Below are 24,713 nucleotides of genomic sequence, written 5' to 3' on the forward strand. Positions count from 1 at the left end.
ACAGGATCTGACCTGGTGGACCAGGAAGGAGGCACATAAGGGAGGGAGGTGAACTGAGGGAGGTCAAGGAGGAAGAGGAGGAAGTGGAGGAGGAGGAGGAGGACCAGTAGGGGAAGAGGTACATGGTGAGGTCCCCCCAGGAGACCTGGAAGTAGATATGGGGTGGCCCCAGAGAGAGGGATTGAGAAAAGTGGGTCCTAGTCTGGTGGGGCCCCAACACTCTGGGACCACATTCACCCTCTAGTAGCCTCTGCTGTAAGTACAGACAAGGGAAAACCTGGAATTTGGCTCTAAGATTGTCCAGAGAGGGTCTGGGGTGCAGAAGGAGGGAAAAAATGATCAGATTCTAGGTGGCTTTTTTTTTTTGGGGGGGGGGAGGAAATGTCTCATTGAATATTTGCTCAATAAACTAGTTTGCCCACAGAGTTTGCAGCTGGCACGAAATGAAGTCTCTTGGGATGAGAGGTTATTTAATTATCATTTTTATGATTTTCTGGCTACACCCAGTGGTGCTCAGAGCTTACTCCTCTGCCTCTGGGCTTAGGGTTCAATCCTGGTGTGGCTCAGGGGACCACCAGGGGGTATTGGGGATTGAACCTGGGCTGACTGTGTGCAAGGCAAGCTACCATCCCTTCTGTATTACCTTTCCAGCCCAAGATGGAAAGTTATTATTTTGAATTATCTCAGTGAGGCATTGGAGAGGATTCTAAGAGGGAGGCCAGAGGCTGCCAAAAGCAAAGACAAGAACTGGACCCCGGTTGAGTTTTTAAAGGATAAACAATACCTGAATTGTATTTAATCCAAATAAGAAAAAATAAAAATGAAAAAGATGAAGAACATACAAACTTTGCCTCATGGATCCAGCATTTGGGGGTAATGTATGCCCATGATCTCAGGACTCTGACCTGCCTAGAATCTGCAAAGAGGTAGGCAACGAATTCTCCTTTAGAAACTTCCAGAAGGATTCAGGCCTGCCCATACCTGGACTCAGAGCAAAGTTTTTGGATTTCTGACTTACAGATGTGAAAGATAAATACATGAGCGGTGATCTCAGCCAGTTGCTTACAGCAATGTTTTGGGGAGGGGTTTTGTTTTGGGTCACTCTCTCCAGTGCTCCCTCAAAAGTGCTCAGGGGACTATGAGGTGCCTGGGGAAGGAGAGATTTGAACTGGAGCTTCCCCCTGGCTAAGTAAGGACTCTGGCAAATATATATTTTATTATCTCCCTGATCCCCTCATTTCCAGTAATTTTTAAGCTGCCCTATGAAAAGACTTACAGCTTTCCATCCTAGAGCCTAGTGAGTGCTCTGGATTCTGGGGGGTCAAAAAGTGTTTCCCAATAGATGCTTTATTATTATTTTGTGTAATGCTTTACCCATCACCCCTGGGTGCAAATGACCTGCCTGCTTCTGCGGAATGCAAAAAAGGAAAAAAAAAAAAAAAAAAACCTCTCTTAAGTTCTTCAAGATTGAATGTTTAAGTTTCCTTTCCTCCTCTCCCAGGCCTTGCTGAGATCCTTCTCCTTTTCCTCCACCTGCTCTTCCTTCCTTTCCCTCTCTGCTCCCCTCCTGTCTTCTCATTATCCTTCTAGTAAGGGACAAGCCTGTCATCTCTAAATCCCTGAGCTACAGATTGCAAACAAGGTAGCTCTGGGTGGTGGGATTTCAAAAGTCATTTTTTTCATCACCTAAAACCACCCCCCCCAATTATTTTCTTGCACATTTCCTGCCTCTGCCATGCAATCACAAAGACCAATGCAAGGTCTTGCAAAATAAAAAAATAAAATAAAAATTGGGTCCGTTTTACAAGGATGGCAAACCCAAGGGGAATTAATTGCAAAGGGGAGGGCATTGGGGAGACATTTTAAATTGAGCTTCTAGCTGTCAGCTTCTAAGGATGCAATTGAGAGCCTTTTTCAGGATGGGGGGTCTTAAGTGTGGGGACCCTTAAATAAAGTCTAATGTGTGCATGTGTTTGCTTTTGCATTTTCCCTTCTGCATTCAATTTTTTCCCATTCTTTCCAACGCTTGCACCAAGCCTAGTCTAGACCTGGGTGCAAAGGGGAGCCCAGACCAGCTATCTCTGCGGACTCCCCAACTAAGACACAGAACCGTTTCTGGCTCTAGTTCCTTCTAAGAACGGGAGAAGCATAAGGTCTTCGTGGGTTTCCGTAGTGTAGTGGTGATCACGTTCGCCTCACACGCGAAAGGTCCCCGGTTCGATCCCGGGCGGAAACACTCAGGGCTTTCCTTTTTATATTTGGAATAAAACAAACATTTACTTTTTTTTAAGCTTTTATTTCTATTTTCCTTATGATATTCCCGAATTTAAAACCAGGATTTCAAAATAACCCGTTGGGTATTTTTGTCCGATTTTCAGATAAAATTCTGAAAAAGTCAACTGCGTTGGCCGGGAATCGAACCCGGGTCAACTGCTTGGAAGGCAGCTATGCTAACCACTATACCACCAACGCGCTGATGAGGAAGTGGAGCTCTCGGTACCTTTTCTAATGAGTCAGCCAATCAGAGCCCACGGGCGGTACTAAGCCCCGCCCCAAAGAAGACGTGTTCTTCCCTGGTACCACCAATCAGAATGAGACTGTGGCATCGTTAGTCCCGCCCCGCCACCTTCGCTGCGCCTGCGCCTTGGTGCCCGCCAGCCCGCCCGTCAGCCAATCACAGGCGTCCGCCTGGGCCGCTTTACTTCCGGGTCGAAAGGTCTTGGAGCCCGCGGGTTCCCCGTGTCCACCGCCGCCACTTCCGGGCCGCCGTCCGGCATGGAGCCGCGAGCTTGAGGTCCTGCCGGCCCCGGACCGCCCTGCCCAGCCGGGCCGCCGCCTCGACGACGCCGGTGAGCTGCGGCCCCTGACCCGGCCTGCCGTGGGCGCCGCCGCCGCCTTCCCCCGGGTGTCCGGGCCCTGGAGGCGTCCTGGCCCGTCGACCCCCCCCCCCCCCAGAACCGCCCCGAGCTGGACAGTACCGGCTCGGACCAGCCTGAACCGCCCTGGGCTGGACAGCACCGGCCTGGACCTGCTTAAACCGCATCCTGCATCCCACACCCCGCATCTTGCACCCCGCATCCTGCATCCTGCACCTCTTGCATCCTTCATCCTGGATCCCACAGCTGGCATCCTCTCTCTTGCACCCCGCACCCTCTCCCCCTGCACCCCACAATCTGCATCTCGCACCTCGCATCTCCTCCATCCCTGCAGCCCCTCGATCCACCGCCCCAGTCCCAGCAGGTAGAAATCATTTGGTCCTTCCTCCCTCTCATCCCCCTCCATGTCAGTTGGTTGGCCCCTGGGCTGACACCTGGGGGAAACGGTTCGGTTCGGTTCTTTCTCGCCCCAACCCGGCACTGCGGTGCCTCCTGTACTTGGGAATCTCTCAGTCCACCGTCAGCCCTTCAGCCTGGCCCTCCCTGAATCCTGCATCTTAACTGCCACTTTTTTCTTTTTCTTTATCCCCACCCCCCCCCCCCGCAGCTCCCTAAAACCGTCACCTGTCAAAGGTCCATGTGCCACGCCTGCTGCAGACATGGAGACTCACTGGACCCAGTAGAAGAAGGTCAGTGGTGCAGGGCTGTGGGGAAAAGCCAGGCCCGACCTGCAGTGGGAGATGGAAATTGCAGGACAGTTGGCCAAGTCCGGCGGCTTCAGCCCTGGGACCTGTCTCTTTGGTGTCCTTTGAGCTGACCAGGCAGGACCCACTTGGGATGCGGAGATGGGACTGCCACCCCCCAAGGCTTGAGTTACTTATGTGAGGGTGAAAGGGGAGGGTCCACTGTAGATTTTGGGCCCAGAAAGGGGACTTGGGGGCTTATTAGAAGTGCGGGCTGTGAGTTCCAGTTCTTTTGTGTTTTGTTTTGGGGATCACACCTGGCCTCTGTGCTAATGACACTAAAAGGAGGTTCCCAAGGTGCTGGGATTGAACAAGACCTGGCCGCCCCGAGGCTGGTGCCTTCCACCCTCCCAGGCGTCGCGCCCCAGGGTGGGGTTTTGTGCAGGGCCTCAGCTGGCTGGTTCCGAAGTCCAGGCCTGTTACTGTCACCCAGGCTGGGCGCTGGGTCCCAGGGTGCAGTGATGGGGGTGGTGGGATGGGGGAAAGGGGTCCTGGTCCAGTCCAGATCCTGGTCCTGGTCCAGAGGCACCCAGCCCAGGGGCTCTCAGCCTGGAAGTGGCACAGCTGGGCTTCAAACTCTGGGCATCTGTCATTCACAGCCCCCCAGACTTTAGCCTCTGGTGTTGGGGCCAGGCCTTCTAGAAGGTGGTGCCTCCTCTCAGGGGCAGATGGAAATGAGGGGCTATTGTGTTCCTCTAGAGTCTAGGCAGTTTTGCACTAAGCAGGGGCTCCCCAAGCTTATTTCCTCATACCTCATCACCTCTGACAGGTTTATTTCAGGGGGTCAGGACATTTTTTCTGTTTTTACCCTGTTCCTGGTAGAACACTGTCTGCTTGCCACCCCTGCCTATGCCCAGAGCGTGTTCCAATTCTCAGAACTCACAGTGCCCCAGGGAAGGCTCGTTGTGCCTGACTGACACCCCCAACCTTGTGCCCCCTCCGGGACTGTTCTGTCCTGCTCAGAGCTGGGACTGGGATCAGTCAAGCGTGCTGAATAGGAGTTGGGAACCAGGGGGGGTGGGGGGTGTATCATGCCTTGGGGCTCCCTAGATCTGTACCCCTCAGCCCCAACGGAGCTTTGTTTACACGGTTGTGCCCCTCCCTCCGTTCTCTCCAGGGTAGGGATGTCCTGAGTACTGCAAATGGGGGGTTAGCCCACCTCCTCACTTCCAGATACACCTCAAGCCTCAAGGCCCATAATGTTGGGGGGCTGGGCCTGGAGCGAGATCATGAGGGAGACTGAGTCACAGAGTGAGGAGAGAGTTGCCTGCAGCCAACCTAGCTTCAAGCCCCGGCATTCCTTAGGGTCCTCTGAGCACTGCCATGTATGACACCCCCCCCCCCAAAAAAAAGCAATATAAAGAACAGGTGGTACCTGGGAGCCCACGTTTGCTCCCCAGGACTCCATAGTTCTGCCACACCCCCCACCCATCCACACTGTGGAGTGTGGCCCCTCAACAAAACAAAAAGTTCCCCTCCAAATGAGCAGTGGAGGGCACATGGCAGAAGGGAGGTTTGGTAAGTTAGGGGGCTGGTCCCCAGGGTGTCTGCCCACACCCCTGTTCTCAGAGGTGGTGACCCCGGGTCACTTGAAATCACTCATTCTTGGCCCGAGTCAGGCTGCTCTTTCTTCCTGCCTGCCCACCCACCTTGCCAGAAGCAACAGGTGTTCCCCGTAGTGGCTGCAGCGTCTGGGGAGGCTGCAACCCACCATCTCCCTCTCACAGGACCCCCCCACCCCACCCCGAGGTTGCTGAGTGGTTGATGCGGAACACCAAGAGGCTGCGTCTGGGTCAGAACTCGGGAAGTTGGGGGAGGTAAGAGGCAGTGCTGGGCTGGGAAGCTCTGTGGGGGGCCGTGAGGGGCTGGCGGAGGGTGGCGGAAGCTTGGCCCCAGGCATGAGGGCGCTGTGGGTGCTGTGGTGCTCCCTCCTCCAGCCTAGCTCAGACCACTGCCCACCATGCCCTGGGGTTGTGGGTTTGGGATTCAGGCAACTTTGGTCCCCGGCCTTTTTGGGGTGACAATGGCCCTTGCCCTCACCCCAACCTCCTCCTCCTTGCCAGGCCCTGTCCTGGGTAAGTCCCTGGCAGGGAGAAGGGCACGCTCGTTCCTGCCGCTGCGGATCTGACTCGGGGCGCGCCCGGGCTCGTTGGCACCCCGGTAGGCAGGCCGGGTGGAGACGGGCAGACAGATCACTGCTCCAGACTCAGCCCTGGCACGGGCAGGGCAGTCCCTGTGCCAAGAGGCTAAGTGGGAGCATCAGATCTGTCTCCCTGTTGGGTACCAGGTCCTGGTGGGTGGAGGCTGGATCTGTTTGGGGAAACACTTCTCGAGAGAGCGCGCGCGCACACACACACACACACACACACACACACACACACACACACACACACACACACACACACACACGCACACACACACACACACGCACACACACACATGTACACACGTGCATTCACAAGGTGGTGCTTCCTCCAGCACCCACTTCCTTTCCTCACTGGTTTGCTTGTTACCCTGATCATGCCAGACCTGCATGAGGCTCTGAGCCCCCTCCATACCCTCTGGGGCTCAAGCCCCAGATCTGGGTTGGAGGTAGGCAGCTCTCCGAGATTGCGGGAGTCCCAGTGGGGCTGCAGAGGGAGGCTGGGACATCTGCCCACTGGGAGTGGTGTCCGAGCCCTGCCGGCACAGCCCCATTGGTAGAAGGAAGGTGTAGGTGGACCTGGCTTAAGTGGCTCAGAATCCGCTTTGTTCCCCCACCTGTGTAAACTCTTGACTCAAGCCCCGTGTGCGGAGGTAGGCATGGAGCCGGGCCGGGCCAGTGCGGGCTCGTTCCTGAAGGGTGTTCGGGCCACCTGCCCTCCTCCTTCCCCCCTCCTCCTCTTCCTCGGCCTCTGGGGAAGAGCGGGGATTTGGGGCCACGGCCAGTGCCAGCCAACTGTCAGGGTTCGGACACCATTCCTCGAAGGCTTCCCCGATGTCCCAATTGCTGTGCCACCTCTTGGGCCGGCTCCTGGCGCCCTGGGCACCCTGCCTGAATCAGAGGCAAGTGCCACCCTTCACGCTCCCCGAGGACTGCTACTGTGAGCTTTGGAGGGGGGTCCTGTGGGAGCCTGAGTTCACCGTCCACTCGGTGGCTGCTGGAGGGGGGAGGCGTTTCCAGGTGGTCCGATGGCCGTGGTATTGGGGTCAGGCTGGTCATGGAAGCTCGCCTCCCTCCAGGCTTGATACCCGGGCTCCCTGCCAGCGGTCTCGAGAGTTGGGGAGCACGATGCCAGCCTGGGGGAGGTGATTGGGCAGCATGGAGTTGGTTTGGGTGTGTGGGGGAGTCTGAAGTCTGTTGGCCTCCCCCCCTGCAGTGGCTGGATGTGTCATGTGTGACCCCAGCATATCTCCGAGGACGCTGAGCCTTCCAGGAGGGCTCCCCAGGCAGGACACCCCACTCCTTCCCGCTTCCCCTCCTTTCCCCCACTTCCAAGCTTCCAGCCCTGACCTTTCCGCCGCTCAGTGACTGTACCTACCCTCCGTGCCCTCGGGACCACAGCTGGCAAAGGCCAGAAGCTTCCAGAGCTCAGGGAGTGTCTGGATGTGGGTGGGTGGGATTTTGCCCTCTCCTCTTTATTTCTGCCCCCCCCCCCCCATACAACTGCTTTTCCACTTCCAACCCTCTCCAATCCTGACTTCCACGCCATGGCCCTGCCCTGTGGATTTTCTCACAGTAAATATTTGCCGACGAGCCTGGCTCAGCCAAGCAGCGCTCAGGAGGCGCTGGGAGGAGGAGAGGGGGCCCATTTCCCCAGAGCAAAGGGAACTGCTCCTATGGCTTCTCTCCTGGGGGTTCCCACCCCACACCCCATATGCACTGCACTGAGGCTCCCAGTTCCCTGTCTGGCTGAACTATGGGGAAGCAGTGCCCCCGGCCCCACTCAGCAGGGGAGATGCCTCACCCCAAGGTGGGGGACTGAGGCCCAGGAGCCAGAGTGCAGCCGAGAGGGCACTGGCCTTGCACGTGGCCAGCCCGGGTTGGACCCCTGGCACCCCATAAAGTCCCCTGACTTCCAGGCATGGTTCCTGAGAGCAGAGCCAGGTGTAAGCCCTGAGCATCACTGGGTGTGGCCCCAAACCCAACCTGACCCAGGTGATCCACAACCCTGGTGCAGCCGACGCTTTAACCAGAGAGGTGGCGTGTCCTTGTTACCAGCAGCAGCTGAGGCTGGGGTCCTGGGGTGCAGGGGATGGATGGCCCACAAGGATGGGTGGTTCAGGAGGGGCAGCTGAGTGAGAGGCAGTGCCAGGCTCCCGGGGTGATGGGATGACATGTCTGGGACACGCAGGGTGAGTGGGGAGTCTCGGCCCCCTGCAGCCCTGCCCCTTTGTCATGCCCTGCCCCTCTCCCCTCAGCTTCTCGCTGAGCCCCCCCCAGGCCCAGGGCCGGCCGAGGATGGCAGCGGGGGAGCCGGTTGTCACGGTGGGCACGGACGAGCCCACCACCCGCTTCCAGGTGCCCCGACACTCTTGGGAGGAGCTGCGGACCATCATCCACGGCAGCCGCAAGAACTCGGGCCTTATCATCAACAAGGCGCCCCATGACTTCCAGTTTGTGCAGAAGACGGATGAGGCGAGCCCCCACTCGCACCGCCTGTACTACCTGGGTGAGGCCTTGTGCCCTGTGAGAGCTGCTTGTGGGCGTTCATGGCCCCCACCCCAATCCCCAGCCCTGGCTCCTGTCCCTTTGGCGCTGCTGACCGTGACCTGGCTGTGGTCAGCCGCATACTTGGCACCGGAGGTGTGCACCTGCCCTGCTGGGCTGGTTTTCGTGGGTGTCCCTGACCCCCCATTCCCGCAGGGTCAGGCCACGGACCTGCCCCAGGCTGTCTGCTGCTAACCTGCTCCAGACCTGGCCCAAAGGAACGCACACCCATAGGCCCCTTCACCAACACCAGGAGGGGACATTGCCAGTTTCAGTCAGGCCTCGAGGGGCCAGATGGGCTCAGCTCCTCCAGACCCCAGGGACTTACCTAGGGGGTAGGGCAGCTGCAGCTCAGGGTGCACCCTCTGCTAGTTGGCAATGCCCCACCTGCCCTGGGGGCTGCTCCCCTCTGTGGAGTGTGGGTGGAAGGCAGCTGGTGGGTGGGCCTGTCAGGGTCAGGCAGTGGAATGTTCTAGAAGAGGTCAGCAGCTGCCTTGTCCTGGCAGGGTGCCCTCTGCTGTTTTCCTCCCCCCTTGGGCTGCTCTCCCAGCGCAGTGGTTTGCAACAAGGATCAGAGAGGCCCCGGGTCACCATGCCATTTGCCCTCCGGCCCCCACAGGAAAGTTGGTGGGCCCTGACAAGGAGGAGCCAGACAGGTCATTAGGGCTTCCGGTCCAAGAACTGGGCCAGGCAGACATGGTGCAGGGTCCCTGCTGGTCGGGTGGCTGTGCTGGAAGACCTCGTTCCCGCCCCATGTTTTTCCTTTATTTTTCCACCCCATGATTCCTACCCCCACCTCGGCCCCTTTCCCCCAGCACCCCGGACTCAAATTCAGGGGCTTCACCCCAGTCGAGAGTCATGTTAGTCACCCCAGTGTCGTGGCTGTCACAAATGACCCCCAGTCCTGGGGTCGAACTTACTACTTTCCTTTGTACTTATTTAATTTTTTTGTTTGTTTTGGGTTATACCCGGCAGCGCTCAGGGGTTCCTCCTGGCTCCACACTCAGAAATCACCCCTAGCAGGCATGGGGGACCTTATGGGATGCTGGGATTCGAACTACCACCCTTCTGCATACAAGGCAAACACTTTATCTCCATGCTATCTCTCCGGCTCACTTATTTAATTTTTTAATTTTTGGGCCACATCAGGCCTTGCTCAGGGCTGATTTCTGGCTCTTCGTTCTGGAATTACTCCTGATGGAACACTGGGGACCCGAGGGGTTGCCAGTGATTGAACCTGGATTGGCTGTGTGCGCGGCAAACGCTCTCCCCACTGTGCTATCGTTCCAGCCCCAACTTGTCATTTTTTTCTTTCTTTTGTTTTTTGGGCCACACCCGTAGCGCTCAGAGGTTATTTCCGGTTCTGTGCTCAGGGATCAATCCTACAGGCTCAGGAGACCATATGGAATGCCTGGGATGGAATCCATGTCCGCCGAATGCAAGGCAGACATGCCCTCCCCGCTGTACTTTGACCCCCGATTTATAACTCTTAAATGTTTTTGGGCTTATACCCAGTGATTCTTAGGGCTTACTCTTGGCTCTGCACTCAAGAGGTCCTTTTTTTGTTTTGTTTTGTTTTGTTTTTTGGGCCACACCCAGCGGTGCTCAGGGGTGACTCCTGGCTGTCTGCTCAGAAATAGCTCCTGGCAGGCACGGGGGACCATATGGGACACCATATGGGACACCGGGATTCGAACCAACCACCTTTGGTCCTGGATCGGCTGCTTGCAAGGCAAATGCCGCTGTGCTATCTCTCCGGGCCCCAAGAGGTCCTTCTTGGCTGAGTTCAGGGCTCTTCTGGGAAGCTTGGGATGATACCTGTCACTTCCAGGTGTAAGGCAAGTGCCCTCTCCTCTGCCCTATCCTCCTGCTCCTGCTCGCTGGCTTTAGGCAGCATCGACTGTTGCTCCCGTTATCTGGAATCCGGTGTCTTTCATTTATTTATTTATTTATTTATTTATTTATTTATTTATTTATTTATTTATTTATTTATTTATTTATTTGGTTTTTGGGCTACACCCAGCAGTACTCAGGGGTTACCCCTGGCTCTGCGCTCAGAAATTGTTCCTGGCAGGCTCGGGGAACCATATAGGATGCCTGGGATCAAACCCGGGTTCGTCCTGGGTGGGCCATGTGCAAGGCAAATGCCCTACCGTTGTGCTATTACTTTGGCCCCAACCCTGCGTTTTTCTGGGGTACACTTGGCATGGGCATTGTGTGTCCATGGTGATTGTGCTTCCCTGCCTCTTGGCCTGCAGCCCATGCCCTGATCCCTGCCGGATGGCTGAGGAGCCACCTCTCCTGCTTCCAGGAGTAGGGGCTTGGGTCCCAGTAAGGTGCTGCTGGATTACCCAGGCCGTGCTTCCGGTTCCCACTTAAGTCACACTTAATTCCTTTTGCAGAGTCCTTCTGGTCACACCACTGGGCGGGGCGCTTGGGTTGGGGCTGGGACAACTCTGGGACCTGGGCTGGACACCTGCCCTGCCACAGCGCTGCCCACAGAGACAAGAGAGGGAAATCAATTGGCTGCCAGGGCTTAGATGGATGCTCATCCCTTTGGCTAGGGCTGGCTGGAGGCTCTGCCCTGTGACCTGTGTGGATGGGTCACCCTGGCTGGACATAGGCCCAGGCCCTGGTTGAAATCCAGTTCTGGAACAACCTAGAAGCTGTGCTGCTTTCTACTCTATTGCCACCGAGCTAATCCTGTGTCACTCAGGCGGGGTCTGGTCCCCTGCACTGCACATTCAGGCTCAGGAATCTCAGTTTCCCCACTATGGTATTTTCCTGTATTTGTTTGTTGGTTTTTGAGTTACACCCGGTGGTGCTAAAGGGTTACTCCTGGCTCTGTGCTCAAAAATTGCTCCTGGTAGGCAAGGGATAACATATGAGATGCCAGGGATCCCTGGTTGGCTGCATGTAGGGCAAATGCTCTACCACTGTGTTATTGCTCTGGCTCCATTTATTTTTGTTTGTTTGTTTATTTGTTTGTTTGGTTTTGGTTTTTGGGTCAGGGCTTACTCCTGGCTCTGCATTGAGAAATGGCTCCTGGCAGTCTTGGGGGACCATAAGGGATATTGGGAATAGAAACACTGTCCATTCTGGGGTGGCCGTGTGCAAGGCAAACACCCCCTGTATTTTGATTTTAATTTGTTTTTGGCTCTCCAGGTGGCACTAAGCTGTTGCTCCTGGTTCTGTACACGGGTCATTTCTGGTGGGCCTTGGGGAAACCCTCTGTGGTGCCAAGGTTAGAATTTGGATTGGCCACATGCCAATCCTGTGGGTGTGTCTTTTGATACTTTGGTTTTGTTTTGTTTTGTTTTTGTATCATACTTATGGGCTCAAGGGACCCTGTGGGATGCCTAGGCTCAAACCTGGGTCGCCTTCGTTCAAGGCAAGCACTCTCGCTACTGTGCTCTCACTTTGGCTTCATTTGAGATTTGCTTTTTGGGGCGCACACCTGGAAGTGCTTGTGGACTAGTCCTACTGGTGCTGTAGGGGTGGTGGGGTGCTGGAGATAAACCTAGGGCTCCCTTGTGCAAAGCATGAACATCAGCCCTTTGGCTACCCCCTCCCTGACCTCCCCCCCATGCTTACTTATCTCAGCTCTTACTCTGCATCCAGCCTGCCCCATCTTCCTGGAAACCCCGCATCTTGATTGGGCACCCGGCTTGTCTGTCAGGGCACAGAGAGCCAATGGCAGGGTCCTCAGGCAAGGGCCGGCCTCTGTGCCCTGGAGGACAGATTATGTTGCTGGGGCGCCCCTCTGGCTCCCAGGAGTGGAGAGGTTCAGGTCGTGCTGCTTCTTGGCCCTGAGCAGGGACAGGGATCCTGCGTGTCCCCGTGTCCTGGTGTCCACAGTGATGGCGCTTGCAAGTGGGGCTTGCACGAGCCTTGGGGTGGGGCATTTATACACTGACCCTGGGCAGCCTTGCCTGCCAGCTGTCCCCACCGGGTGCCAAGGCGGCTGAGCCAGTCGATACGAACAGCTCGCTTCCTTCTCAGCTCTGTCAGTGTCTTTCTGTCTGGGGAGCAGGGCCAGCTGCTCCCAGGGCCCCCCTCAGAAGGAGTAGCCCCAAACTCATACCGCCTTTCTTTTAGCAGCTCCCAGGCTCCCTGCTGGCCCTCTGCACTACACTGTTACACTTGGTTCTTTTTTCGGGGGGGTGTGTGTATTGCAGAGGTTACACCTGGGGGTGCTTAGGCCTACTCCTGGCTCTGTGCTCAGGCGTCACTCGTGCTTGGTTTAGCTCAGGGGACCATATGGGAACCGGGGTTCGAGCCCAGGCTGGGCACATGCAAGTCAGACTTTGCCCTCCCTATTATCTTATCGCTCGGGGCCCTGCACTGTGACATGGGGTACAGGAGATGGTGCAGCAGTCAGGGCACACCCCCAGCACAGGCCCATCCCTAGCACTTCATGGTCAGCCCGAGCACTGGCCTGGGAGGTCCTCAGCACTGCCTGGGTGATCCAGGTGTCCCCCTGATCCCCCGAGCCCCACTTGGTCAGTCGCTGGTGACCCCATCCTAGGTGACAGGCTTGGGTTTCCGGAGAGGGAGCCCACTCAGTATCTCCCCACAGGAATGCTATATGGCAGTCGTGAGAACTCCCTCCTCTACTCCGAGATCCCCCGGAAGGTGCGGAAGGAGCCCTTGCTCCTCCTGTCCTGGAAGCAGATGCTGGATCACTTCCAGGTGAGCCACCTTGGGGGCCTGGGGCACCCATCCTCCCCAGCTCCTCTGGGGCCCAGAGACACAGTCTTGGGATCAGAGACAGCTATGCAGGATCAGAAGTGGCTCTTTCCACTTGGGTGCTGCCCTCTTAAGGAGACTGGTCGATGATTGACAGAGAACCTTCTGGAAAGAAGGGTGGGGCCTCTCTTGGGGGAGGTACTTTGACTCCCAGGGCTACGGTCTGACTTAGGCAAGGCTCCGGATTGGATCCCAGCAGCCTTGTGAGAATTGGCTGTGATCACTTGAAAGTGCCTGTCCCCTTCAATCTGGGCATCACCCCCCCATTCCCAGCCACCCAGTTGGCGGGTTTGGGGTTCAACTTGTTCATGGACTCCTCCAGGCTTCCTTCCTCAGCAGCTCTCTTCTCTCATATTGCCTCTTAGGGACAGTCAGAAGGGTGGGGACAGACCTGCCCAGGGCCAGCAGCTGGATGGATGGCCAGGGTGCCTGTAGGACTGGCCCCAGCGCTCCTTTCGATGCCCACCTGGGTCAGGGCAGAGTGATTTTTGAGGGTCCAAAGCAGGCCCCGGGCAGCCTCCCAGCCATGGGCTCAGGACCCTGCACCCCTCAGAGGGGCCAGTGGGAGCCAGTGCTGGAACCTGGACCACCTGAGCACCCTCCCAGGCTGATGGCCCGCCCCTTTCCCTCTGCTGCTGTCCCCAGGCAACACCCCATCACGGGGTGTACTCCCGGGAGGAGGAGCTGCTTCGGGAGCGGAAGCGTCTGGGGGTCTTCGGCATCACATCCTACGATTTCCACAGCGAGAGCGGCCTCTTCCTCTTCCAGGCCAGCAACAGCCTCTTCCACTGTCGGGACGGGGGCAAGAATGGCTTCATGGTGAGGGCCGGGGGTCGGGCCACAATCGGCCTGTTGGCTAAGTGGAGCCTTGAGGTGGTCCATGGGGCCTGGGGCAGATATATGGGTGGGGCTGTGGGGTTGGGACGGGCCACATCACGTCCAGCCAGGCCCTGAGATTCCCTGTCTCCAGGTATCCCCCATGAAGCCACTGGAAATCAAGACCCAGTGCTCTGGGCCCCGCATGGACCCCAAGATCTGCCCTGCCGACCCCACCTTCTTCTCCTTCATCAACCACAGTGACCTCTGGGTGGCCAACATCGAGACAGGCGAGGAGCACAGGCTGACTTACTGCCACCAAGGTGAGACCCCCGAAGGCAGGCCCTCGATCCTCGCCTCCCAGCACCCGACACACTCCCCATCCCACCTGGGCTCTAGGCCAGCTATGATCTCTGTCTTATTACCCCCCAATGGTGGCCTGGCCAGATGTTTGCTTTGCCACTACCCCACCAGAACCTCTCCTTGTCATGTCCTGGGCCCCATCCTGGCCTACCAGGGCCATGCCTGTACCAGAGAGCCGAGCTGAGGGGGGACCCTGGCCCTGATTTTCATTCCGCGCCCTCTAGGCTTGTCCAACGTCCTGGACGACCCCAAGTCTGCGGGCGTGGCCACCTTCGTCATCCAGGAGGAGTTTGACCGTTTCACCGGCTACTGGTGGTGCCCCACAGCCTCTTGCGAGGGTAAATCACCCCGTGGGCCCTTCGGATCTGAAGGCTCAACACATGACAGCAGGCCCCATCTCTGAGTACTGGTTTCTCACGCCAACCTGGCCATTTCCCGTCCCTCAGTTGCTCGTCCGTGTCCTACCGGATGGGATCTGGCCCCCGACAGTCATTTTTCCCTCATGACGCTGTGCTCAGGGTTCCCGCCAGGATCAGATGGAACCCTCACCACATGGTCCCTGGAATAGGATAGGATGACCCTGGGAAACCAAAGGGATCCTGCTCCCTGAGAGAGACGGGACCCCAGGATTTCGGGATCATGCCCCCAGGCACGGAAGGCCACAAGACCTTGCGGATCCTGTACGAGGAGGTAGACGAGTCGGAGGTGGAGGTCATCCACGTGCCTTCCCCTGCCCTGGAGGAGCGGAAGACTGACTCATACCGGTACCCACGCACAGGTGAAGGGCCTGGGGGGTGCCGAGGAGGGAGGTCAGGCCAGGAGAGGCCTAGGCGGGATTGACCCTGACCCTGCTGCTTGAGACCTCTTAGTGTCTGGAGTCTGGGGGCTTAATATTTTCCTCTTCTGTGTCCCATGAGTGCGAATGCCCAGAGCTGTCCCTAGTGTCCATGTGTACAGTCTCTGAGCTTTGGAGAGAGCAATGGCTTCACCCTGCGCCCAACTTTCCTTCCTGCAGGCAGCAAGAACCCCAAGATTGCCTTGAAACTGGCCGAGTTTCAGACGGACAGTCAGGGCAAGGTAAGATTGTCAGGGGTAGGGTCAGAGAAATAGCACAACGGTAGGACATTTGCCTTGCATGTGGTCAACCCAGGATGGACCAGGTTCGATCCCTGGCATCCCACAGTCCCCCGAGCCTGCCAGGAGTGATTTCTGAGCACAGCCAGGAATAACTCCTGAGTGCCGCCTGGTGTGGCCACCCCCCAAAAAAAAGACCATCAGGTTGTTTTCAGGTGGGGAGCCGGGGCTGGGTTAGCAACAGCGGGGACCTCTCATGCCTGGCGCCTCATCCCTAGGTGGTGTCCAGCCAAGAGAAGGAGCTGGTGCAACCTTTTAGCTCCCTCTTCCCACGGGTCGAGTACATCGCCAGGGCCGGCTGGACCCGAGACGGCAAGTAGTAAGTCTAAAATTGGGCCCAGGGGAGAGGATGATTGGATAGCGGGGAGGGGGATCCCCAAATCCCTAGAGATGGTGCACCTTCACAGCAGAGTTTCCAGTGTGGAACCCACATGCTCCTGAAATTCTTGTGTGGGGCCAGAACGAGGGCGGAGCTGGAGGGTGCTGGCCTTGCAAGCAGCTCATTCAATCCCGGCATCCCCTGGGGTCCTCTAAGCCAGGAGGGATCCCCGAGAATCCCTGTCCCTTCCACCCATAAAAAAAAAAAAAAGTAATATCGTGAGGTTTCCCTACACTGTGAGACTCTGGGGAGCTCCCGGCCCTTCAGGCCTCTCCAGCCTCAGTGGCCAATCAATCTGGTGTGCAGTGGGTTGGGAGGCCCTGCCCAGTCCCCCAGCATCCCTGTGATGGTGACCCCCCCTGCCCTGCAGTGCCTGGGCCATGTTCCTGGACCGGCCCCAGCAGCGTCTGCAGCTGGTTCTCCTCCCACCTGCCCTGTTCATCCCAGCCACAGGCAGTGACTCTGAACGGCGGGCCTGGGCCCAAGCCGTGCCCCGCACTGCACAGCCCTTCGTGGTCTACGAGGAGGTCACCGACGTGTGGATCAATGTAAGGGCTGCGGGACCCCCCCCTCTAGTGTGAAGATGATTTGGGGCACAGCCCCTGACCACGCCTCCCACCCCACAGGTGCACGACATCTTCTACCCGTTCCTGCAGCGCGAAGGCAGTGAGCAGCTCTGTTTCCTGCGCACCAATGAGTGCAAGACAGGCTTCTGCCACCTGTACAGGGTCACTGTGACATTGGCACCTACCGGCTACGACTGGGCCGAGCCCCTGCACCCTGCGGAAGGTGGGCGGCAGATGCGCTCTGATGGGGCCGGGTACAGGGAAGAGCAGAGTGGGTGGGCATTGGCCTTGTACCCAGCCATCCTAGGTTCGATCCCTGGCTTCTCACAGTTCTCCTGAGCTTCCAGGAGTATGGCCTGAGCACCACTGAGTGTGCCTTTCCTCCAAGTAAAAAAAAAAAAAAAAAAAAACACCTGTCAGGGGATGATGTGATAGCACAGCAGGGAGGCACTGGCCTTGCCCGAGGCTGATTTCCAGGTTCCATCCCTAGCATTCCATTGGGTCCCTCAAATGCCACCAGGAGGGATTCCTGAACACAGCCAAGAGGAACCCTGTGCTCAGGAAAGCACCCCCTCCATCCTGGTGAACCCGGCCAGGTATGCTGGGGTTGTGTTGGGGTCCCCTGTTGATCTGCTGCCCTTCCCTCTCCCCCAGATGAGTTTAAGTGCCCCATCCAAGAGGAGGTGGCGCTGACCAGTGGCGAATGGGAAGTACTGGCACGGCAGGGCTCCAAGGTAGGGGCGCCCCCACATGTGTTCATGAGTACACACGTATGTCCCCTCATCACACATATGTAAGCACACACATTTACATGCCCTCACAAAACATGTGCAGGTGCTCACACTTGCATAAACACGCATGTGCGTATCACATGCCCCACATGTACACACATTTACATAATATACCCACATATGTGTACATGGCTCACACACATGCACACCCATCTGACCCCCCGCCACCCCTCACATCTGAGTCACGGCGCCCCTGTCTGCAGATCTGGGTGAACGAGGACACGAAACTCGTGTACTTCCACGGCACGAAGGACACGCCGCTGGAGCACCACCTCTACGTGGCCAGCTACGAAGCGCCCGGCGAGATCGTGCGGCTGACCACGCCCGGCTTCTCCCACAGCTGCTCCATGAGCCAGGTAGGCCTAGAACATCTGGCAGGCCTGTGGGGGGCTGAGCTCAGCAGGCGGCGTCTGACCTGGCATGGGGGGCCCGACTCACCCCCCCCCAGCCAGAGAGATGAGACAGCCAGGAGGGTGCTGGCCTGGCACACAGCGGAGTCGGCTTCGGTCCCTGGCACCCCAGAGGGTCCACTGAGCCTGGCCAGGAGTGTGGGAGGTCCTCGGGCCATTCTTTGCACTGTCGGTCGATCTGGGGGGAGGCAAGAGGTCTCCCCTGTGAGGGAGAGAGCAGAGGGGAGGTTCTGGCTGTGCAGTGCTCAGTACCCCTCGCCCTTCTCCCTGTGCCCCAGAACTTCGACATGTTTGTCAGTCACTACAGCAGCGTGAGCTCGCCACCCTGCGTGCATGTCTACAAGCTCAGTGGCCCCGACAGCGACCCCCTGCACAAGCAGCCCCGCTTCTGGGCCAGCATGATGGAGGCGGCCAGTAAGTACCCTCCAGCACCCCCAGCCCGAGCCATTGCTCCCAGCAGGAGCCAGTTCTGTCCGGGAGCTACCCTGTGAGGCTCAGCACGAGGGTGGGGTGGCCGACCCCGGCATCTTGGGTGTGAGAAAGATAGGTTGTATTTTGTGGTGACCCCCTCCCGCACCACTCCGGAGACTCCTCGAGACAAGCCTGGGGGTGTGAGGGTGTGGCTTCAACTGTCGGGAGACAGTCCTGTCTTAAGTGAAGAGAAAACTGGGGGCCCTGAACTGTTCCCCTATGAACACTCAGTTGCATTTTCCTTTTTCTCTTGCTTCCTTTTGGTCCACACTCAGCAGTGCCCAGGGCACCCTCTGGATTCTGGAAACTGAGACCAAGTCAGCCAAGTGCCAGGCAAACGCCCTCCCGGCTGTGCTGTGGCTTGGCCCAGCTGCCTTCTTTCCTGCCTCATAGATTTCCCTGAATCAAGGCAGTTGGCCTCGCGCCTGCCAACCCCGGCTCCAGGCCTGGCACTACATCGGGTCCCTCGAGCAGCTCCAGCAGTGACCCCTGAGCACTACTGGGGGAGCTTCCCTACCCTACCTCATTTCTTGAAGTGCAACCTTCCCCTGGGATCCCCCAAAACCGCAATGCCAGCATTGGCCAAGGCGGCCTTAGGCAAGAGGTTAGGTCCCCCCTTCCCTGGGTTTTTAGCAGAGCTCGGGGCACTATCAGGGATTCCGAGGGTGCACATTCTTTTGAGCCCAGATGTCAGGGTGTCCAGGCCCGCTCACCTAGCTTTTGTCCTGCAGGCTGCCCGCCAGATTACGTACCCCCGGAAATCTTCCACTTCCACACGCAGTCGGCCGTGCGCCTCTACGGCATGGTCTACAAGCCACATACCGTGCACCCTGGCAAGAAGCACCCTACCGTGCTCTTCGTCTATGGGGGGCCCCAGGTGGGTGCTGGTCCCCACGCAGATGCCCATCCCTCTTCTGCTCACACGAACCCCACAGCCCCTCCCAGCCTGCCTGGAGGCAGGGCCAGGAGGGAGCCTTTCCCCAAAAAGGGGCCACTGTAGTGTGGGCCCACATCACCCCAGCGCCAGTGCGCCCCTCCCACAGGTGCAGCTGGTCAACAACTCGTTCAAGGGCATCAAGTACCTGCGGCTGAACACGCTGGCCTCGCTGGGCTACGCCGTGGTGGTCATCGATGGCCGAGGCTCCTGCCAGCGTGGCCTGCGCTTCGAGGGTGCCCTCAAGAACCAGATGGTAAATCCCGGCCCTGTGGGGCAGGCTTGGGTGGGGATGGGGATTGAGGCCACACCCCACAGTCGGAACAGGGTGCGCCCCGCCTCTTGGGGCCTGAGCCTTACTGGACTGCAAAGTGGGATGTGTTGGAGCAGGAGGAGGAGGAGGAGGAAGAAGGTGATGGTGGGGCTGGCTGTAGGGATGAGGGTGATGACAAGAGCATCCCCAGACTTCTGAGCCCAGGACCCTGTTGGTAGCTGTCGAGGCTCTGTGAAATTGGCCGGAGTGATAGCACAGCATGGAAGGCATTTGCCTGGCATATGGCTGACCCAGGTTCGATCCCTGGATCCCATCTGGTCTCCCAAGCACTGCCAGGAGTGATTCCTGAGCGCAGAGCTAGGAGTAAGCCCTGAACACTGCTGGGTGTGGCCATCCCTCTGGAAATGGATCTGTTTGTAGGGCCACCGGGATAGTCCAGTAGCGAGGGCCCTTGCTTTGCACACAGCTGACCTGGGTTCAGTCCTCAACACCCCCTCAGCAATGCCATGAGTGATCTCTGAGCGCAGAGCCAGGAGTAACCCATGAGCACTGCCATATGTAGGTGGTGCCAAAACAAACGATGGCTTAAGGCACTTGCCTGGTATGCAGCCAGCCTGGGTTCCATCCCCCGCCTCTCCTGCAGACCCCAGCACAGAGCCAAGGGCTAAGTAAGCCCAGAGCCTCGCTGGGTGTGGCCCTAGACCAAAGCTTCGGCCTTCCCCAGAAACAGGTCAGGCTGCCGCCTTGACGGATGAAGAGATGCCAGGCCCGGAGAGGGGAGGGGACTGGGCCAGGGGCTTCCCCTCCTCCTCTTCTCCTGCCCCAGGGGTACCCTCTTGGGGGAGGGTGTTGCTGAGAGGTTCTATCTTGCCCCCCACCCCAGGGCCAGGTAGAGATTGAGGACCAGGTGGAGGGGCTGCACTTCGTGGCACGGAAGTTTGGCTTCATTGACCTGGGCCGCGTGGCCATCCACGGCTGGTCCTACGGTGGTTTTCTATCGCTCATGGGGCTCATCCATAAGCCGCAGGTGTTCAAGGTGGGTGCCACCCGTGCCACACTGCCCGCGCCGCTGCTCCCCACGCCCCCCTGGGAGGCCTTTCTGCAGGGGGCCTTGCCACGTGGCTGTTTCTCCCCGCAGCAGCCCCGTGGGGCCGAGCCTCCCTCCTCCTTGCCCGCCACTGCTGACCCCAGGATGGCGTCCGGCTGTGCAAATCCCCGCCAGCAGCTCTGTGTGGGAGGCTGAGCCCGGGACCCTGGCCCTGGCTGGGCAGAGGTGGGGTACGGTGTGCAGAGCGTCGGGGCGGGGCCCCCCAAGCCGGCAGCAATGAGGAGGAGGAGGAGGAGGCAGGAAGGCCGGGAACCCCGGGTCCCTGGGGGATCCGTGGTCGAAGGGCCCCCCTCCCCAGCCACTGCATCCCTACCCCCTGCGTTGCATGCCCCTCCCTGCCCCCTGCTCCTTGTTGCTCCGGGAGATTGCAGACTCTGGGCAGCTGACCTGTCCCCTCATCTGTGTGTGTGTCTGTCCGTCTGTCTCTGCCTGTCTGTTCACTGTGGCCCCAGGTGGCCATCGCGGGTGCCCCGGTGACGATGTGGATGGCCTACGACACGGGCTACACAGAGCGCTACATGGATGTCCCCGAAAACAACCAGACAGGCTATAAGGCAGGCTCCGTGGCCCTGCATGTGGAGAAGCTGCCCAATGAGTAAGCGGGGTGCCCCCCAATGCATCCTGCCTTCTGGCTCCAGTACTCCCTCTCGGCTGGCTCAGCAGGGTTGAGAAATCCAGTTACCACACTTTGCATGGGGCCTATTCTGTACATCCTGGCCTTGTGAGTTTTGGGACACTGGGTGCACTGTGGGGGAATGTCTGAGCTCTTCAGCCTGGATTTTGAGTTGGTTTGTTGGTTTTGGTTTTTTGGGATACACTGTGCAGTGCTCAGGGGCTACTCCTGGTTCTGTGCTCAGGGATCTATGCTGATTGTGTTCAGGGGACCTTATGGGATACTGGGGGATGGAACCAAGCTCAGCTGCGTGTTGTTCCAGCACCGTTGTTGTTTGCTAGTTTGGTTGGTTCTTGCAGTGATTCTCCCCTTCCTTGCTAGCAACTCGCTTTACAACGAAGAAGCTCACTGTAGGCTGAAGTATTTGAAGTTCTTCAGAATTAGGGAGCACTCCCATATTGTCCCCCGAGCTTGCCAAGAATTATTTTTGTTTTTTTGGTTTTTGGGTTATACCCAGCAGCACTCAGGGGTTACTCCTGGCTCTACACTCAGAAATCACTCCTGGCAGGCTCAGGGGACCTGCCGGGATTCGAACCACCGTCTTTCTGCCTGAAAGGCAAACGTCTTACCTCCATGCCTTGCACCACCACTCTGGACCCCCAAACAAACTTTTAAAAAGATGCTTCATGGGCCCGGAGAGATAGCACAGTGGCGTTTGCCTTGCAAGCAGCCAGTTCAGGACCAAAGGTGGTTGGTTCGAATCCCGGTGTCCCATATGGTTCCCCGTGCCTGCCAGGAGCTATTTCTGAGCAGACAGCCAGGAGTAACCCCTGAGCAGCGCCGGGTGTGGCCCAAAAACCAAAAAAAAAAAAAAAAGATGCTTCATGAGCCGGAGCGATAGCACAGCAGTAGGGTGTTTGCCTTGCAGAAGTCCGACTTGGACAAACCCAGGTTTGATCCCCGGTATCCCATACAGTCTACTGAGCCTGCCAGGAGCTATTTCTGAGCACAGAGCCTGGAGTAACCCGAGTGCCGCCGGGTGAGGCCCAAAAACAAAACAAAACAAGACAAGACAAAAAAACCTGGGTAGCACTGAGGCTGTGGTGCGTGTGCTAGGCAATCCCGTGGCTTGGTTTTGGCGTCCTAGCATGGGCCCTTCTGCCTGCCCAATTTATTTTTGGTTTTTAGTTTTTGGGTCACACCCGGCAGCGCTCTGGGGTTATTCCTGGCTCTACGCTCAGAAATCGCTCCTAGCAGGCACGGGAAATGTGATGCCGGGATTCAAACCACCGTCCTAGGGATCTCAGAGATCTAGAGGGCATCTCACCACGCACAAATCCCAGGTCTTGTCCCCAGCACTGGCCAGAAGCAACCCTGGGTGCTGAATCCGGAGTGCTCCCTAATACAGCCTCAGTGCAGCTCCCAGCAGCCCCCACTAAGATTTCAAATAAATTTGGGGGAATGATCAAGATAAAATAGATATTGAGGAAAAATTCAGTCCCTCCCTGCTACTGGCTGTGCCTCAGGTGCTCAGTGCTCGCAGTGCGGGTGCACAGGTGCTGACCTCATTGGGCAAGGCCTTTTAGAAACTCCATCCTCCCAGGACCTGCTAGGTAAACAGCCCTGTTGGCCTTAGTCAGGCTGAGTTCAGGGATCGCTTCTGACTTGCCGTCCCATTCCCCCCCACCCCGTGCTTTCAGTTCCCCGTGGGTTCCGCAGCACAGTTGTGGGGAGGTGCCTTGTGCCCTGGGCCAGGCCTAGGCCCCTCCAGCCACTCGCCACCTTCCCTCGTAGGCCCAACCGGCTGCTCATCCTGCACGGCTTCCTGGACGAGAACGTGCACTTTTTCCACACCAACTTCCTAGTGTCCCAGTTGATCCGAGCGGGGAAGCCATACCAGCTGCAGGTGGGTGCAGGGGTTGCCCCGCTGTCCCGCTGGACCCTTTGTAGCTCCCTTATTCCGCAGTCTCCCTGCCTCTCCCCAAAAAACACCTGGTGGGTAGAACCAGACAGTTCTGGGATAAGAACTTAAAGGCAAAGGCTGGAAAATGAAAGTCTTATAGGGAAGCCAGAATTCCAGAGCTGAGGGAATTAATCCCAGGGCAGTGAAGACAGATACGAGCTAGGGGACGCAGGACTGGTGAGCGAGCGAGTCACCCCAGCATACAAGTGGAGGGAGGCACAGGGACTGGCCCGGGTGATCCGTGAAGCTCTCAAGCTGGAGAGGAAAGGACCGGAATGGGTGGGGCTGTGGGCGGGGCTTAGGCTAAGGGGGCGTTTCACGGGGATGAACTAGGGGTTTGTCCAGTGGGAGTCGGACTGAGGTTAGGGATGGGCCTCCTGGTCCGGTTGGACCAGGCCTGGTTTCCCCATTGGCGGGGCGCGGGACTACGAAAGGGAAGTGACTTCTGGCTAAGGAGCCTCCAGGTTCCATTTTGTTCTGGAGTTGAATGCCAGCTGTGTGCCAGCTGTGGCTACTGCTTTGACCAGCCCTGGTTGCACTATGTGCTGACCTTTGCCTTGCACATGGCCGACCTGGGCTCGATTCCTGGCATCCCATATGGTCCCCCAAGCCTACCAGAAGTAATTTCTGAGCACAGAGCCAGGAGTAACCCCTGAGTGCCGCCGGGTATGACCCAAAAATGAAAAAGAAATCCTGGCTGGGCCCAGCAGCTGGATTGTCAACTGCCCGGTGTGGCTCTAGGCCAAGACCTGACACCTTATGCTTCTGGGCTGTTATTGCTGAAACAGGCCCAACAAACCCCATTACCCTGCTCGAAATTGAGCCCAGTGGTCCGCAGCCTCTACCCAGGGACATCGACAGGGCCCTGGAAGCAGTTTTCCACACCCCAGGGTGGGGAGAGAGGATTGAGAGCATCTCACTGGGGGACTGTGCCCCACCTTCTATTTGGATACTTCGTAACATGGGACAGGCATACCTCTGGGCTGGGGCCCCGCTGGAAGAGGACAGGCAGACCCACAGTTTCTGAACAGTGAGAGTGGGTTTCCAGCCTCAGGAAACCCTCGTACTGCCACACTCGCAGGACTGAGCAGGGGTGACTCTCAAGACTCATCTTAGTAGGGATCAATGCCGAGGGCCTTGAGGAAGAAGGGTTGGTTGGCGGGGGAGGTAATGGCCTGTCTGACCTGTTCCAGTGAGAGCAGTGTTGGAGCTTGGTGGGAGCTGGTTTCAGCTGGTGACGGGGTCATCCTAGGGAGTCCCTAGGGGTTTTAGGGACTGCAGTAGACTGGGGACCAGCCGCAGGAAGACCAGGACGTCAGGGGCTGGAGCGATAGCACAGCAGGGACGGCATTTGCCTTGCACATGGCCAACCTTGGTTCAATCCCTGAGTCCCATAGGGGACACTGAGCCCTGCCAAAAGTGATCCCCGAGTGCAGAGCCAGGAGTCAGCCCGGGATACAGCCAAAAGAGAGGGAGAAAGACCTGCGTCAGCATTCGTTTCTTGGGTCTCAGGCTGTGGGTGACATCACTCCTTGGCTCAGGGCGGTGAGGCAGAGTGTCCCCCGGGTGCCAAAGCTCGGAGGGAGGCGCCACCGCCTGTCTTCCCTGTCCTTCCCCGCAGATCTACCCCAACGAGAGGCACAGCATACGCTGCCCGGAGTCCGGGGAGCATTACGAAGTGACGCTCCTGCACTTCCTCCAGGAGCACCTCTGAGCACCGCCACCCCCACTGGGGCTCCACCAGAGCACAAGGGGCGCCGTGGCCCCGCACAGCCAACACCGGGATGGGCCAGACGGGCCAGCCCCGCCACCCCGATGCCTTTTACGGTTTTT

General features: G+C 57.9%; 1 protein-coding gene and 2 non-coding genes across 4 annotated transcripts; 2 read left to right on the plus strand and 1 right to left on the minus strand.

The window, feature by feature from the left end:
* Window positions 1-2,163: 2,163 nt before the first annotated feature.
* TRNAV-CAC (transfer RNA valine (anticodon CAC)) lies at window positions 2,164-2,236 on the plus strand. Its single transcript has one exon. It is a non-coding gene; the product is annotated as a tRNA-Val (tRNA).
* A 164-nt stretch (window positions 2,237-2,400) lies between these two features.
* Window positions 2,401-2,472, minus strand: TRNAG-UCC (transfer RNA glycine (anticodon UCC)). The gene has a single exon. It is a non-coding gene; the product is annotated as a tRNA-Gly (tRNA).
* A 250-nt stretch (window positions 2,473-2,722) lies between these two features.
* DPP9 (dipeptidyl peptidase 9) lies at window positions 2,723-24,713 on the plus strand. Of its 2 annotated transcripts, XM_049789291.1 has the most exons (22): window positions 2,723-2,849; window positions 3,484-3,565; window positions 5,347-5,436; window positions 8,021-8,271; window positions 12,889-13,001; window positions 13,704-13,877; window positions 14,029-14,197; window positions 14,462-14,575; window positions 14,887-15,015; window positions 15,253-15,314; window positions 15,590-15,690; window positions 16,121-16,298; window positions 16,377-16,539; window positions 16,971-17,050; window positions 17,311-17,463; window positions 17,796-17,931; window positions 18,720-18,865; window positions 19,032-19,178; window positions 20,080-20,232; window positions 20,757-20,899; window positions 22,712-22,823; window positions 24,502-24,713. In XM_049789291.1, the coding sequence occupies exons 3-22, from the start codon at window positions 5,384-5,386 to the stop codon at window positions 24,592-24,594; spliced, it is 2,670 nt and encodes an 889-aa protein (XP_049645248.1). In that variant the 5' UTR covers window positions 2,723-2,849; window positions 3,484-3,565; window positions 5,347-5,383; the 3' UTR covers window positions 24,595-24,713. The 2 variants fall into 2 exon arrangements, with proteins under 2 accessions (XP_049645248.1, XP_049645249.1); XM_049789292.1 differs by lacking the exon at window positions 5,347-5,436.

Source organism: Suncus etruscus, chromosome 15 (assembly GCF_024139225.1).
Source record: "Suncus etruscus isolate mSunEtr1 chromosome 15, mSunEtr1.pri.cur, whole genome shotgun sequence".
Taxonomy (NCBI): Eukaryota; Metazoa; Chordata; class Mammalia; order Eulipotyphla; family Soricidae; genus Suncus; species Suncus etruscus.

Excerpts from the sequence above, each read along its gene's own strand:
- DPP9 (XM_049789291.1), top strand. The coding sequence starts at position 5,384 with ATGCGGAACACCAAGAGGCTGCGTCTGGGTCAGAACTCGGGAAGTTGG. Across the intron at positions 13,002-13,703 it reads AGATGCTGGATCACTTCCAG|GCAACACCCCATCACGGGGT; the intron begins GTGAGCCACCTT and ends TGCTGTCCCCAG. Across the intron at positions 15,016-15,252 it reads ATACCGGTACCCACGCACAG|GCAGCAAGAACCCCAAGATT; the intron begins GTGAAGGGCCTG and ends TCCTTCCTGCAG.